The 16,427-nt window shown below is 32.1% G+C and overlaps 3 protein-coding genes across 3 annotated transcripts; 2 read left to right on the forward strand and 1 right to left on the reverse strand.

The window, feature by feature from the left end:
- The first annotated feature begins 4,371 nt into the window (after positions 1 to 4,371).
- LOC137832448 (uncharacterized) lies at positions 4,372 to 7,027 on the forward strand. Its single transcript, XM_068640652.1, has 2 exons — positions 4,372 to 4,611; positions 5,950 to 7,027. Exons 1-2 carry the CDS (start codon positions 4,576 to 4,578, stop codon positions 6,787 to 6,789), a joined length of 876 nt encoding a protein of 291 aa, XP_068496753.1. The 5' UTR covers positions 4,372 to 4,575; the 3' UTR covers positions 6,790 to 7,027.
- A 1,866-nt stretch (positions 7,028 to 8,893) lies between these two features.
- LOC137832605 (large ribosomal subunit protein uL23-like) lies at positions 8,894 to 10,399 on the reverse strand. Its single transcript, XM_068640896.1, has 4 exons — positions 10,314 to 10,399; positions 10,188 to 10,234; positions 9,696 to 10,059; positions 8,894 to 9,170 (listed from the first exon to the last, which is right to left on the reverse strand). The coding sequence occupies exons 2-4, from the start codon at positions 10,198 to 10,200 to the stop codon at positions 9,086 to 9,088; spliced, it is 462 nt and encodes a 153-aa protein (XP_068496997.1). The 5' UTR covers positions 10,201 to 10,234; positions 10,314 to 10,399; the 3' UTR covers positions 8,894 to 9,085.
- A 96-nt stretch (positions 10,400 to 10,495) lies between these two features.
- On the forward strand, positions 10,496 to 15,564 carry LOC137832531 (UDP-galactose/UDP-glucose transporter 5B). Its single transcript, XM_068640774.1, has 11 exons — positions 10,496 to 10,839; positions 11,205 to 11,318; positions 11,672 to 11,764; positions 11,866 to 11,931; positions 13,104 to 13,202; positions 13,798 to 13,877; positions 14,037 to 14,149; positions 14,300 to 14,388; positions 14,566 to 14,652; positions 14,744 to 14,812; positions 14,981 to 15,564. Exons 1-11 carry the CDS (start codon positions 10,708 to 10,710, stop codon positions 15,101 to 15,103), a joined length of 1,065 nt encoding a protein of 354 aa, XP_068496875.1. The 5' UTR covers positions 10,496 to 10,707; the 3' UTR covers positions 15,104 to 15,564.
- The last annotated feature ends 863 nt before the right edge of the window (positions 15,565 to 16,427 follow it).

The raw sequence follows: 16,427 nt of genomic DNA on the forward strand, positions 1-16,427 counted from the left end.
AATAGTAACAAATAGTAACAGTGAATATGATTTTACGTGTGATTGATAAGTTGGAGTTTACATGTTAGGTGGAAAAGTTTGTTTTATTGTATGTAATGTCTCCTTGTAATCACTTAGTTGAATTTTGTAATAAGAAAACAAAAATTCATCTATAAAATCATAGATATTTTTTAGAAATACTATTACTTAGGAAAGACTAAACTCTATTTGACTTGTCAAAAATATTATTATTATTTTATATAAAAAATTTAGCAATGATAAGTTATTTTTAATAAAATGTAAAGTTTGTTATAAATTTATATGAATTTATATTGTACACGCGTGAACAACCAATACTTAAAAACTATGATTTAATTTAAAAATTATTTATTAATAATACAAACTAAATATTAATAATTTTTTTAATTTTTAAAATAATATTTAATTTAATTAATATAATAATTAATTATTTTTATCTTTAAAATTGGTATCTATAATAATTATTTTGTTACTGTTATCTAAAAAAAATTAAAGCAATTATAATTAAAAGATAAAGGACAGAGGACATATTAATATTTTGTTTGACAGGTTAAAGAAAATCTTCATAATGACTTTTTAATTTTCAGATTATATAATTAATTCATGATGATTTTTTTTTACACTTTACACATATTTTGTCATGAATTTATATAAAAAAATATCTATATTAATTATTGTTTTTATATAAAGGGAGTGAGAAAATATTCTATCACCTGAACAATTAATTTTTTCCATTTTGGTTGGATTTCACTTTTTTCTTTTGTTCCTTACTCTATTAACTCCTTCACTTTGGTCGGACTTCGTTTCCTTCCTTCGCCCTATACTCTCTACCTACGGCTCGATTCTCTGGTCGGAAGGACACCTACAAAAGGTAATCTGACGTTCAAGTGAGTATATTTGGTGTTTGATACAATAAACAAATCGTAATAACAGACATTGTTTTGATTGTTGTGCCTATTTATATAGTTGTGATGGACTTTGTTACTATTATATCAAAATTAATACATAAATCGTGATTAAGAACGTATTACTTAATTATTCATATGAATTAACCTAGTCAATCATCATTTAACCTTAATACATTTACACATATCGATATACTGAATACCAAGTAAAACTAGTCACCAAATTATACTTAAAAATATAATAATTCTAAAAGCCGCTAAACAAAATAAATGGTAGTCGATAAATTGTCAACTTTTTGGGGGTAAATTTTTAGCGTAAACAGGAAAAGAAAATAAGAAAAACTAAAGAAAATCTCTCTGCAAAATAAAATAAAAATACTTAAAAAATAATTTTAAATAAGCTAATATTTAAAGAATTCTATAAAATAAATCATACATATAGATAAATATAAAGTTATAAAAAATGCACGGTTGAATTTGATTTAACAGTGAAAAGATTAAAAATGAATGTTTAGTCTGGTCTTATATCTAATCTAACAAATCATATTAACTATTTAAATATAAAAAATGAAACACAAATATAAATTCTTAAAAAATAAAACATGTATCTTTTAAATTTAAGTGGCATAAAAAATAATTTTAATTATAAGGTCATATAATTCTAAGACATAGATACTGACATAAATTAATATTCTTTCAACCTTTTCAAAAAAAAGTGTATAATTGATTTATTTATTTTTCAGAAACAGATTAGACTATGCAATCTAATCGAATCTTATTTTATGAGTTATTTAGGTTAACCATCAAAACAAATATACTTTAATGGTTAAAGTTAAATGCTAGAAAATTAAATAAGAGAGATAACAAAAAAACGTACATAAAATGAAATATTCTTTATTATGTTTTAATGTGATCATTTATAACCTTTAAAAGGGAAATAATAAGTTATAAAAAGAAGACTGTTAAAAAATATAAATTAAAAATATTCAAATATTTTACCTAAAAATATTCTAATATTTTACCTAAAAATACAAAATTATTCCTAAAATAAATATTATAAAAAAATGTATGTTTGTATGAAAGATTAAAAAAAAACTTTGTCATCACAGTAAATACTATAGAAAATAATAAAAATAATATTAATACAACTATATGGATCCTTAAAATTGGTAGAATGGTGAGTACATGGAGATTTTAATATAAAATCTTATAATTTATTAAAACAAACCCCTGAAAAGTAACATTCAACTTCCACCTTCATTTTTATTTAAAGTAGGTCCTTATTTATGTTATCATTAAAAATTCATTATTCAGTATTTATATATTATCATTAAATACAATGTACATAGGTAGTTACTTGAAAAAGAAAGACCAGTGAAAGACACAAAGTTTTTTCATAATTTTTTTAACATTCAAATAATAACTTTTAAAAAGAATCTATATATACATTCAAAAATTAACAAGATCACCCATCCTTAAATTTATAAAATAAAAATAATTAATCTAATTTTAAAAAAATTAAGATAAGAAAAATGGCTCTGTCCCTATTACGTCAACCATGTGACTCATATACTCATCAAACATAGATTTCAATTTTATATGTTCAATTAATAGAATTGCATAAGGGTCAACCTAGAGGGCACAACTAGACAAACCAAACATTGCTGGCAAGTATAATAATCTTACCTAAAATCTTAAAGTTTTGTTTTCTTAAAGTTTTGTTTATTTATATAGATGTAGTGTTGACATGAAAAGAAGTGAAAGAATATCAGTTGTTTGGATCTAAAATTTTGCAGAAAAGAGGAGAAGAGGATATACAACAATAAATATCTCCTTCTCTTAAAATGAAGAGATGTAGAGGAACAGTCACATCAACATGTATTAATTCTGAATTTACTATCATTCATCTACAAGGATTTTGAAAAACATTATTTTTTTTATTTATATAAAATGTGATTTATTTTTTAATTTTATAGTATATATTTAATATTTTAAGAAACTATTTGAAGTTCTTTTTTTTTCTTCATTTACATTAATATTTTTTTTATCATTATATCTTTTTAATAATTATTATGTTTATGAGTTAGTATAAAACAAAAATGCATGTTTTCTAGTACAAATAAATCGTATTAAGATATATGATTACTTTTGTATAAAATCCATCTTAGACAACATATCATTACATAAAAAAATATTATAAAAATATAAACAAAGAAACTAGATTAAATCTATGCAAAGAAAAATAGAAAATAAAAAATAAAAGTAAAAAATAGAAAATAAAAATAGCCTAAGCAAAAGTATATTAAGAGTTTAAACCAAAGAATGAAAGAACAAAACAAAAACAAGAAGTCAAATAATTTTTTGTTTCCTTAAACTAACTTCCATAAAGACAACAAAAGAACCATTAGATTCTAACAATCCAATTAGGTTAACCCTATTACATTGCTCTGTAAATTCTGTTTAACAACAATAAAAAGAGTCGACATTAATGATAAAAAAGCATTGCATGGACTTAGTTTAATTTAGTTAACTTAAAACAGTTTTGTCCTTTTAATATTGTGTTTTGTGAAACAAAATTCTGACATTAAAATAAGAATGTCGATTATTATAGTAATGCCGCCAAAGAGCATAGGAAAGTTTTAATTGGTACATTGGCTTGTTGCAAACTAAGTGCATAACTAAGATATCCACTAGGGTCATATTAGTCAGAATAATGTTTAAAAATTGGATAAGTCTCATACTAGAAACAAAATAATTATTTAACCAAAATGTTCTAAAAATAAGTTGTCATCTAACTATGATTTATTATTATAATTATAGTGTGTGTGGTGAGATGATTAATGTAGCTTTCACACACAGGATCATGTAAATTTTGCACCACTGCAATACTCAAGTAAAAAAAATGATAATTTTGGTATGAAAAGTATTTAAGATATTAAATGTGTTGTGTAATTTTAAATTAATCTAGAATAAAACTCTTAAATAACAAAAAAAAAATTGTCAACAATATAATTTAAATAATCATTCGGAAATCGCACATTCAAAATTAAATTTATACAATGCATTTAAGCCTTAAATATTTGTTTGTGTCTATAAAATATCATTTTCTTTAATTTACATATCTCTCTCTCTCTCTCTCTCTATATATATATATATATATATATATATATATATATCAATCAGTATCTAACCAACACATTAATCATCTGTTTTTTTTTTTTTTTTAATTTACCTATACATATTATTGATGAAAAAAAATTGATGTTTGAATTTTAACGTCTTGAAGGATTTATACATGGAAAGTTTAACTGAATTAAATAAATTATGACGAATACATAAATATTAGAAGTGGCACATTCCTGAAAGAATGGGAGGATTTCAGGGATTCTGAAATCATATATATCACAAAAATGGGAACTGCAATTTGTTCTCTGAGGAAGATTTTGGCATTCAATGACAGGGACTTGGTCCTCACCATTTTTGTGATTAAACCTTGACTTTCCACTACCCTTTAGTCTTATAAATCTCACAAATGTGGAAATATGTTCTCTATAAATAAAAGGGTACACTTACAAATTTACTTAATTTTCTACACCAATATTTGGTTTTCCAAATTTCTCTCCCTTTCTGCTCTCAAATAGTAGCCGCAAATATGGAAGACCTGGATTCGCTCATCATCTACCCTGAGGTTTGTCATTGCATAATCATATATCATTGCATAATCATATCATATCATATATATATATATATATGTGTGTGTGTATATATCTATGTGTATATATATGTATCTGTGTATGCTTCTGTCAGTCTTTTATCATTGCTGTTCTTTTCTTCTGCTGCATCCTTGACTAAAGTTTCTGTCTTTGAAGACCCTTTTTCCATTAAATGACATCTGCATTCATGTATTCTTTCATTTGTTACTCACTTCCATGATTGATCTTTATCTGGATCAAGTTTCTCCATTCAACTAATTCATTCCCTTGTTCTATTCGTTTTTCTTTGTTTATTAAGGACAAAGGTGAAGTCTTTGAAAGATTACAAAAGAAAATGTACTTTTTTTTATCTTGGTAAATGGCCATCTTTTGCGTATCCTATGAATTGGAGGAAAACTTTTACTGGGAAAGAACTCATTTTTATTTCAAATTGAAAACATCACCTCTGTGATAAGTACTTTATCTAAGTTTTGTCAGTAACTAAATACACAGGCTTTAATGTTTTTCAGGTCTAAGGTTGTAAAATTTTCCATGGTAGAAAACTACTTTCTTGAATCTAGGATGTTTTATCATGGTAGACGCATCTCCATTCTCTTGTTTTTTTTTCTTTCTTGGTTTTACCTTCTGCAAGGATATGGTGCATTAATTGCCAGGATCCTTTGTTATTTTTCTGCGACATGTTTCAGAATTTAATCCTTGACCCCTTTCTCCCAACTTGTCCTTCTTCACATTAAATCTTGGACAATTTATTGTCAATAATTGTCAATTATTGATACTTGCTTTATTTATAAAAAATTTAACGTGTTTCCTTGTTTATAGTTTTATAATTAATCCCTTAATTTATTCTTTCCATAATATACCAAATACCCTTATTGTTGCTGTTTCTATAAATAGCATGTCTTCCATTTATTTGAGCAAAGGAAAATAGATAAATCTGAGTCTAGTTTTTGCCTAGGGTTGGTTGAGATTACGTGGATCTTACTTTGAAACAGTGTTTGAACCTGATGCATGCATTATGTGATCTACATAGACCTAACTCTGTCAATAGTCTTTGATAATTTAAGGCAAAAAGCATAAATCATGACCACGTCGCTTTCTCTGTTGTTTATTTACCAAAAGAAATTGTTGTCCATTTATCAAAAAAATTACTGATATGTTGTGTCAAAGTTTGGTGAGACTCCTTATTATTCAGCTAAACTTTATTCCGTAACTAGTACCAGTAATTAAGGCAACAATGAGTGAACTCCTGAAGACCTTAGAAATGGCTATTTGACTATCTATGAACACTTTTTTTTTCTTGATTGATTTTTCAGGGAGAACATGAGTTGAGGCAAAAGCTTATGGATGCCAGACTTGAACTTGAAACCACAAAACATCTCAAGACAGAATTGTTCAATCTGTTGAAAATGGCTTACCAAGAGAGGGATGAAGCAAGGTCTGATCTAGTTAAACTAATGAACCAGTTAATTCCCTCTAGTTCAAACAATTTGCAAAACGTGTTTGACATCCAAAATCATTTCACCTTCCCCCCTTCTGCTATTAGAGCATGCACAAGCATAACAAAATCTGACAATACTCTCTCACACGGTTCCCCACAAATGGAATTCTTATTTGACTCTTCCACAGAGTTTACAAACATCAATGCAGTTAACCCCATTGACAAAATGAGTAATCTCAATCAGAATTTGATTCAAAACTTCAACTTCTCAGCACCTAGTGTTTCGATGATTCCTTCTGTAAAGCCAATGTGTGATCCTGCTGCTGCAGTTATAGATCGTCTTGCCAATGAAAGAGGTTTGCCTCAAATGGGTCATCTCCTTCAGGCTGTGAAAGATGCTGGTCCATTGCTTAACACACTGCTCTTAGCAGGGCAACTTCCTACATGGGTAAACCCCCCTCCTATTGAAGAGATCAAAGTGCCACCGGTAGCCATAAAAAAATGTGATGTCAGTAGCATCCTTAAGCCTAACACTTTTGGAGAAATTGAAAATTTACTTCTAAAACCCAGGATTCCAACCTTACCTTATTCTTCAAATGCTCTCTCCACGTGTTCTGCTTCCATGCTCAACTTAGCTGCTCAAAACACTGCTTCATGGAACAATACATGGCAGTTGAATTCAACTTCTGGTGTCACTTCCAAGACCCGTCAATGAACGGCAAAGGCATCAAATTTTTCATCCCTTGGTCCTTTTTTTTTCCAAATATGTAAATGGCACTCTCAACTTGAGTGAATCGGCAACAGATAGCCTTTTTTGTTTTAATTAAAATGTTGTGAGCTCTCCATTTGAAAAGTGTAGGAAATTTTGGATTTTCATATTATTAAATGTATGTTGTGATCTGATACTTTTTTTCTGCCTATAACCATCAAATAGTTTTCTTTATCGAATTCAACTAGAATGTTAAATTTCTTCAACCTCTCCTTGTCATATTATGTTAAATATGTAAACTTTTGTAACAATTATTTCAAAAATAACATTTGGGATCATTTGATATGATAAAAGTTTTTACCCAATTCAAGAAAATTAAACTTGTTTGGATTTAATTTGCTCAAGAATTTTTAAATTTATCAATTTCTTGAACCTTTGATAGTTAAGACAAGAGCTGTCAGCAATCACAACGGAGAATCCTTAGTGTGATCTCCAACTATACTACTTCGGTTTGAACGTTCTGTGTCCCTATGTTGGCATAGTTTTCCAACTTAGTTTACTGCTACTTTTAGCAAACTCCAAACTTGATTTTCATTAAAATGTCTTCTGATTCTGCTGAACTCAATAACCATACGCAATGGAAGCTCGAAGAGGTTTTTTCAATTATTATAGTATGCGTTATCTTTTTTACACTGAGTAATTGCTTCGGCATATTCAACCGTCTGTTGTGTGGAATTTGCCGAGGCAGAAACCAGGTTCCAAGGCGACTTCTAGATGAGACGGTTCTCGAGGATGATCCTTCCATGCAGGTTCAAAGCCAGGGATTGGAGTTCTGTGTGGTGCAGTCTCTTCCAACGATTGAGTTCAAGAGAAACGAGGGAGAACAAGAGAAGGGAAGTAATGTGGAATGTGCCATTTGTCTCGGAGAGTTTGAGGAAGGTGAGTGGCTGAAACATCTTCCACAGTGCAGCCACAGGTTCCATGTTTCATGCATTGACACGTGGTTTCAGTCTCATTCAAATTGTCCTCTTTGTAGAGCATCTGTGCATCATCACGTGCTACACTGTTCCGTAGCTGCTTCTCACACAACATTGCTACAGCCTTTGAGGAGGGAAGACTTTGAAAGGGAAAATCTACCCAGCACACAACACTTCCTTCCCTCTTGATTTCACATCCCACCAACTATAATTTTTTTGTCTATCTTTGTTTTCAGTTTCCATTTTTTGTGAGGTGAACCCTTGGAGACTTTGAGGAAGAGGAGAATGAATGATACTATGATTCCTGGTAAATAGAACTTGGATGGTTATAGAGAAAGCTAACAACTTCAGACACCTCCATTTGGATCGTTATACGAGTGTCATAGAGATTAGTATGATTATACAAGTATGCTTAAGAAAGCTCAATTTGAAATTTGTAGATCCATGATCAACATAAGTGTTGAAATTTGTAGAGTAAGCATTAGTTAAAACTTACAAGTAAAATTTGGTTGTATACATTACACTACACACTTAGTGCAGTATAGTTTTGAGGTTAATTCTTTAATAAAAGCTAAACTTTATTTTCAATATCTCACCTCAACCTTTAATGCAGATAATCAAACATGACTCTTGTTATAAATAAAAATAAAATCCAAAACAACTATAAATATTAGGGTTCTTTCATATTATGATTATCCAGCCGCTTAAATGTGACCTCACAAAAGTAATACTTAACTCTTTGTATTTAACTTTCTCTTTAAACTTTTATTCACCTTCTCTTTGGTTTAATTAAATCACAGATTAAAGAAATTTGGCCCATAATTCATTCACATGTTCACCTCAGAGACCTATTTCAAGACCGGTGTTATTCTAATTCCGAATTTGACCTAAAATTCATTCACATGTTCACCACCTATGTACTCAAACATCACTATTGCTGAATTCAATTAGCATACAAATTAAGTATAAGCTAATATCCTTTGTAGGTTGGCTACAGTTATTGCGCAAATTCTTTCATATAGTCACACCGGATTCTGCACTCTACAATTTCGTTAGTGCCAAGCAGTCCACCAGCTTCAGTACACATACACTCATTAACCTCATTCAACGAGTCGCCTAATCACTAAAAAATATAAACTTTTAACATGCTCATTTTAATCATCAATTTAAGAGACAAAATTGAAACACGATGTCTGTTTAGTGTCTTCTGAACCAAAAGATACAAAATAATAAAACCCAAAATATAGAACCTATCATTTTTTGAAAAGTTACCATCAAGAATCACCATAGAACTGCCTAACATTTAATAAAACCCAGGTGCTATCTTAGATAATGCCGATCTTGTTTGCCACATCCAATGCATCGTAATCAGGGGTCAACCTGACATAAGCCTTCTTGGTACCATCAGGCCTGCAACAGAATTGAAATTCAGAAATTGCAGCAGAAATACCTTATATATTGAACTAAAGCTAAACACATTTACACAAGTTCACTTTAAACGGGCATCTCAAATGCATTCCAAATAATACACAATCCTACATTCTCATATGGAAACAAAGAATTCCTTATTAACTAGCAATACAAATTGAAAAAGTATATTCATGCCCAAGAATTATTTCCACATCCCACAAATGAAATTATTAATCCTATAATCAGTTCTCCACATTATTAACTCATTAATATTAACACTGCACCAAATCGGTAGCAATGCTCACAACTGTAATTAAAGACATAAAAGAAGCCTACAAACAGGACTGGAAATTATACTAGGCATAATGTATGAACATAAAAGAGTTTTCAACAGGGTAGTACACCAACCCAGCATGCTATGCCACTAAATTAATAGGAAATTCACTACACTACCAAATCCATTACCAATAGCAAGTTATCAAACTATTACTATCAAAACCAATTAATCATTGCATAAATGCTTACCTGATCAAGGTGTTAACTTTCTTGGCCTGGATGTCATACATTTTCTTTACTGCATCCTTGATCTTCTTCTTGTCTGCACGAAGGTCAACAATGAAAACCAAAGTGTTGTTGTCCTCAATCTTCTTCATAGCAGACTCAGTGGTAAGAGGGAACTTCAGGATCTGATAATGGTCAAGCTTGTTCCTTGGTGGTGCACTAATGCGAGGGTACTTAGGACTCCTGTCCTTCTTCAATGTCTTCGGCCTGTGGAAAGTCACAGAATTTCGGGTCTTCTTCCCCTTCTTCTTAAAGGTAGGACCAGACTTAACTGCCTTAGCAGTTTTCAAGGCCTGTGCCTTTGGATCACCCTTCTTAGAACTATCAGCTATACATAAACACACACAAAGAAAACCATTAAAATCACAAACAACAAAAGCAAAACCAACTTAAATTTCGTTCCCCTAATCGTTGAAATGAAAATTGAAAAAAGCGGAGTGAGGAACACGAACATACCTTTAGGAGCCATTGAAGAAACTCTACCTGTCAAATATTCCTAATTCCTGAAATTCAAAAACCAGAAATCGTAAACAGCATGAAATTAAGCAAATTAGCAAAGAGTAACGATGCACAGACACAAACCTGCGCAGAGGAAGAAACCGGCTCTAGGGTTTACGTCTTGGTTTATGGAGTTTATATACGAAATGTAACGAAATGACCAAAATATCCTTATCCATGTGTGAAAATGGACCATGTTTGGACAGGCCCATTTTTAGCGTTATTGGGCCTAGTTTTTAAAATCCGTTAGGAGTGTTGACTGGCCCATTTTCAGTCAAGAGTGAAAATGCGAGTGCAGTTGCTGTCTTCCGAGAATGGTGAACGCTGACGTGGCGGACCAATTCCTTTTTCTCGCATGAAACAACAGAAGAGAAGAGTGCGGCAGAGCAACCCGAGCTCTGAGTCAGAGGCGAGCTAACTCGAATCCGACGTCGTTTTTGGTCGTGTTCTATGTCAGTGCGGTGCTTGTGTTTCGGACATGGCGGAAATAACCTCTGCTTCTGTTTCTTCTTCCGCGGGTGATTCGAATTGGAGAGAGAACAAGTTGGTGAAAGTCACATTTGCGGTCTCCGGAATCATGGTCACCCTCGTTACCTATGGCGTTTTGCAGGTCTATAACTCAAACTTTTCGTCTCTGTTGATTTTGGTAGAACCCCAGGATCTTCTTCTCTTGCTTAAAACTAATTCCAATTACATATTTGTGGGTTTTGTAATTGTTTCCCTATTGAGTTTGTAATCATTCCTTGTTCTTGATTTCTTAATCTTAAATATCACTTCTTGCTTATTTATCAATTTGTGAATGGGTGTTTATGGATTAACTAAACTAGCATCTATTATAGGCATGTGGGCTAAAGCTAACGCGGACCTTCTTGTCTTGTGGAGTTGGATAATGTCAAAACCCTCTCTGATAATCCTACTATTGTCCTGTGACTGTGAGTTATATTATATATATGTGAGTGTGTTTGTTTCTTTCAGGAAAAGATCATGAGAGTTCCTTATGGGGTGAACAAGGACTTCTTCAAATATTCTCTTTTTCTTGTTTTCTGCAACCGCATCACGACGTCTGCTGTTTCGGCTGGGGCTCTACTGGTAAGTGAGTGCTTTTTATGTGGGGAAGTACTATGGTTACCGAACATTTGATGCGTGTTTGGATTAAGGCTGGCAAACTTAATTTTGGAGCGGTTTTCACTTTTCAAACTAAGTTTGCAAAAGGAACCTCGGTTTTGCTGTATGGAAACTTGGTTTCAGACAATTTATACTTATATTTTAACAGTAACCAAACAGGTTAAGAAATTTGAGTTTTATCTCCAAACTGAGTTTGGAACATGCCAAACGAGAATTTAAACATGCTTTGTGCTTGACATTGCAGCCTGCCTTTCTTGTGACTGCATTTGCTTAGCCAGAATTTTCCTTGAATTTATGGTTTTCAATCTTTCTCATAGGCAAGTAACAAAGTTTTGGATCCGGTTGCCCCCATTTATAAGTACTGCCTTGTGTCAGTGTCGAACATACTTACCACGAGTTGTCAGTATGAGGTAAGCTGTTAATGCATTGTATGTTCATTATAAGTTGTTATTACATAGTTACTGTTGGCTGTCCGTTAATGTCCTTTTTTGTATCGTGTTTCTTATTCCAGGCCCTCAAATATGTTAGTTTCCCTGTTCAGACTCTTGCAAAGTGTGCTAAAATGATACCAGTTATGGTAAGGGAAACATTAATACCGTATTCAATTATATAATTTTTTTTATATTTATGATTACTGGCTGATTGAAAGCTTCATTGATACTGTTGATGAAGAATAGTAATAATTACATTGTATAATAATGTGTTGTTCCTTAACTCTGAATCTTTCATGCACTCTTTCTTTCTCATCTGCTCACAATCACTTGTGATTGCCAGTAGCCATTTCATTTTTTAGCCTAACAAGTGCATGAAGAAGAAAATATGTAACTTAGACGTAGAATCCTGATCCTCAGTCTTAAAATTTTGTTGAACATTCTTTTCAAATTGGTCAAAGTATTAGCCTGGTTGTCTCTTTCTCTCAAGAAAAACACTAATACTTTTTCCCCTACAAATTTTATTCTACCTAGGGTAGGCACATTTCGAATTTCTTTTTTATTCTTTCAAAATGTCGAACCTTCAAATACTTGTTTTGTCTCTATAAGAGAAGGCGAGAGAAGGAAGGAAGTTTGGTACTTTTGGTAGTTGCTAACAAATTTACCATGACCAGCAAAACAGTATATCCTCTATACTTTTCTTTTTTGAAAATGATTAAGTAGGTGGTTTTAAAGTTGCTGCAGTCTATCCTCAAATGGAGTGGTGAATGTGGTGTGAAGTTATAAACATGTCATCTTTTTTATGTATGACAAGATGATTTTTAGGTAGATTTTATAATATTTTAGTTGACTATTTTGGTTAAGATGAGGCTTTTTCTCTTCTTTTTTTATATTTTGATTGAGATAGATATAAGTCATTGTGGTTAAGTAGACGAAGGCTTAATACTAAATATAGTTTTGGAAAGTTCTGAAGGATTTTCTTTATCAAGTTGATTATCATTTCTGCATGCAAAAGCGCATCCTATGTATGAAAAGAGATGCAACTTCTATTTCCATTTTAATATTATTCTAAGGACTGATTTTGTGTTCTATTAAAGTGAATGTACATTTTATACTTGTTGGGTTGTAGGTAGTCTAATATATTGTCCTACCCTGCTAGCCATTATTTTTATTTTCTTCCCTCATGCATGTGTTCTAGACTCAACCAAACCAATCGTGTTCATTTTTTCGATGACAAATCTTATGTACAATCTCTATGCCTATGGTTTATTCATTCCATGTTATGAAACTTGATTTTTTTCCTATGTGTATTATTTAGGTCTGGGGCACGGTCATAATGCAGAAGAAATATCGAGGAACTGACTATTTGCTGGCCTTCATAGTAACCCTTGGCTGCTCAGTGTTCATCCTATATCCTGTAATCATCTTTTGAGCCTAGTTTTTTTGTGTCTTTTTCATCATTCTCTTTGTATGCTAGTCTTTACTATTTAGAACCAACAATGAATATTCATACATTTAATCTTGCTTTTTTAAGATGGCTACATGCAATACTTTGTTCCGAAGTTCAGGAAGATCTAACTAACCCTGAATTTTTTTTCATATTCTTCTACATTTAACATACTAAAGCAAAATAAAGCATGGACAGACTTGCTGAGTCCCATATGACAATTGCAAATCCGCATATTCCTATGATGCATAGATACCTAACTTGGGATCCAAAATTCCACACACACAACAGATACACATTTAAATAGGCGAGTAGTTAACTGCAGTCTTGCTATTGTCATTTTGACTTGCAATTCTGACCTGTATATATTCTTGTGTGAGTTATATCAACTGATTGGATAATTTCTGTATCAAATGTTGTATTTATCTTCCATTGAATAAGCATTGTCACTGATATTGCTTTACTCTGGATTCATCATGCTGCTGAAGATACAAAATAAACATTCTTGATAATCTGGAACCATTCTGTGATGAGCTGATGTAATTCTTTTGTGTTGTTATTGTAGGCAGGGACCGACATAAGTCCATACGGTAGAGGAAGGGAAAATACTGTCTGGGGAGTTTTGCTAATGATTGGTTATCTTGGGTATCACTGCAAAACTTAATCCCACTTTCAGATTATTCTCATGTTAGGGATAAATCAACTTGCCTATATGTTTTAAGTGTTTAATTTGTCATACAAATTAACTCATGTGCTAGTCTTCCTTCAATTCACATGCTCTCTTTTTTTTGTCTGGTCTAATAGGTGTGATGGTTTTACAAGCACCTTCCAAGATAAGATGTTTAAAGGCTATAACATGGAGATACATAATCAGATATTCTATACCACTTTGTGTTCTTGTGTTCTTAGCCTGACAGGTGGGTCACAGACGATGAAATTTCATTCTGAACTTTTTATTTTTCTGCAATCAGAATTTTCTTGGACTATATGTCTCCATTTTTATTCTCTCAGATTTTGTTTCTTTTTCAGCTTCATAGTTGGATTTGACATCTGATATTTTTGTTTAGGCCTTATCATACAAGGACAATTATTACCAGCAATAGAGTTTGTGTATCTTCATAAGGATTGTTTCCTTGACATTGCATTGCTTTCAACAGTAAGAAAACTTTGCCTTCTGTTTTAAATTTTACAATACACTGTTGGTAATTTGCTCTCCTTTCTGACTTGTGAAATCTTTTGTGCTTTTACCCCGTTCCATACAAGAAATATAAAAATCCTCCTTCTCCATCTCCCATTTCACTAAAGAAGCTTGTTATAATATCAACTTCCACAGGTTGCAACAGCTAGTCAATTTTTTATTTCCTACACAATTCGCACATTTGGTGCCCTAACATTTGCTATTATAATGACAACTAGACAGGTAACTATTGCCAAGAAAAGTCAAATTTTACTTTATCCTTTCCATTATTTATTTTCTCAGTGTTTGTCATACTTTATTCTAATTGTTGCAGTTGGTAAGCATCATGCTATCATGTGTGTGGTTTTCCCATCCTCTTAGCTGGGAACAATGGATTGGAGCTGTAAGACTTACTTTTTTTTGTGCCACACTCTTTCTTTTTCAACCATTACGTACATTACAACTGGTCCCCACTTACACTTATTTCGGACCACCATGATATAGGTCGCACACTAAATGTATTTGCTTGGTGAATTTATGAGAAACCCATTAACACCAGTAAATTTGTCAGGTAATTGTCTTTGGTGCAATTTATTCAAAAAGCTTCTTTAGGAAAGCACCGGAAAAGACAACAACCACTTCTGTAGAAAATGTACAAAATGGAAATTCAAATAATTTGAAGGAGAACCCATGATAGAGGCTGAATCCTTTGCTTACATGGCGTGGTACTACCTGTACTAGTGTGAGGGCAGCTTCAGTTTTGAATTCAGGCTGCGCATTCAATATTTCAAGTCGTGGCTAATGCATTATACGATGGTGGTTTGATATGCAGACAACACATAATTTGGTGTCCCAATCATAACAATGGAGAAGTTGATAGGAGCTTAGCCCCTCATTTTTTGACAGGGGAGATCAATAATTCTGATCAAAGCCAAAAGAATGTTTATAAATTGAAACATTTTCAATGTGTTTGCTTAAGCAAGTTTGTTTATTGGTTAGTTTTGGGGTGTATGTGTTGTTAAGACAGAAGATTTGTGCTAATTTATTGCCAGGACTATATCCATATGTAAGGAGATTTGTCCTTTTGACTTGACTTTAACCAGGTAGGGACGATTTTGGTTGACACAAATAGCTAATTCAGATATATTTTTATTATGAGCATTATCATAATTGACACATTATTGTCAATGTAACCCTAAGCACATTTGCAAGTCTTACAAAATTCTAATAAAGAACACTTGTAACAAAATGTGATTAATATAACTAAATGATATTACTCTAGTGCTTATTGAGTAAAGTTTTTGAAGCAATTTGTTAGGTTTTTGCTACAGCTACTCAAGTGTTGATTGAATCAAGTTTCTGAAACAATTTGTTAGGTTTTTGCTATAGCTACACAAAGAGTTCTTCAACAGCGAGAGAATAAGCTACAGCCAAAAGTGGGTCTTACAAACAAACGTAAATAACATAAATCTGTCTCCCATCTACATTGTAAAGTCTCCCATCCATTTGGGTTGATTAATCTGTCATTTTGGTCTATTTGGTTTGTTGGGTTGTGGTGTAACATTACTCTCCACTGCGTCTAGCACTTTGTCTTCAAAGTGAATTGATTGTGCGTTTTAGGTCGCTGGTGTGAGCTTTGGCTGAAGGGTTATTGGGTTATGTTGGGTGGTATTGGGTTATAGGAGGTTTTGAAGAGTAGGTGCAGTGAGGGGCTCGAGGTCTTGAGTTAGTGGAACAACTGGAGGTGGATGTTGTGGTGTGTTTTGTGTGGCTAGGTTGGGCGGTGTGTTTAAAATGTTAGGTGAGGGAGTTAAGTAAGGTTTTGAGGGTTATAGTAAGTTAGATTTCGTAGTGAGGTTGGGTTTTGGTGACTCTTGCAACTTTTGCTGACGAAAATTGTTAGAAGAGGGAAGAAATAAATGATGGCGAACGAAGAGGAGGGCTTGGCGGAAGGAGAAAAGGGTTGGTTGTTGTTGATCATGAGTGCAAGATTTGATCAACTAAACACCTTCTTCAGT

Source organism: Phaseolus vulgaris, chromosome 11, assembly GCF_000499845.2.
Source record: "Phaseolus vulgaris cultivar G19833 chromosome 11, P. vulgaris v2.0, whole genome shotgun sequence".
In the NCBI taxonomy this organism is placed as follows: Eukaryota; Viridiplantae; Streptophyta; class Magnoliopsida; order Fabales; family Fabaceae; genus Phaseolus; species Phaseolus vulgaris.

Excerpts from the sequence above, each read along its gene's own strand:
- LOC137832448 (XM_068640652.1), top strand. The coding sequence starts at position 4,576 with ATGGAAGACCTGGATTCGCTCATCATCTACCCTGAG. Across the intron at positions 4,612-5,949 it reads CGCTCATCATCTACCCTGAG|GGAGAACATGAGTTGAGGCA; the intron begins GTTTGTCATTGC and ends TTGATTTTTCAG.
- LOC137832605 (XM_068640896.1), bottom strand. Across the intron at positions 9,171-9,695 it reads AAAGTTAACACCTTGATCAG|GCCTGATGGTACCAAGAAGG; the intron begins GTAAGCATTTAT and ends ATTCTGTTGCAG.
- LOC137832531 (XM_068640774.1), top strand. The coding sequence starts at position 10,708 with ATGGCGGAAATAACCTCTGCTTCTGTTTCTTCTTCCGCGGGTGATTCG. Across the intron at positions 11,765-11,865 it reads CCACGAGTTGTCAGTATGAG|GCCCTCAAATATGTTAGTTT; the intron begins GTAAGCTGTTAA and ends TTCTTATTCCAG. Across the intron at positions 14,813-14,980 it reads GGGAACAATGGATTGGAGCT|GTAATTGTCTTTGGTGCAAT; the intron begins GTAAGACTTACT and ends TAAATTTGTCAG.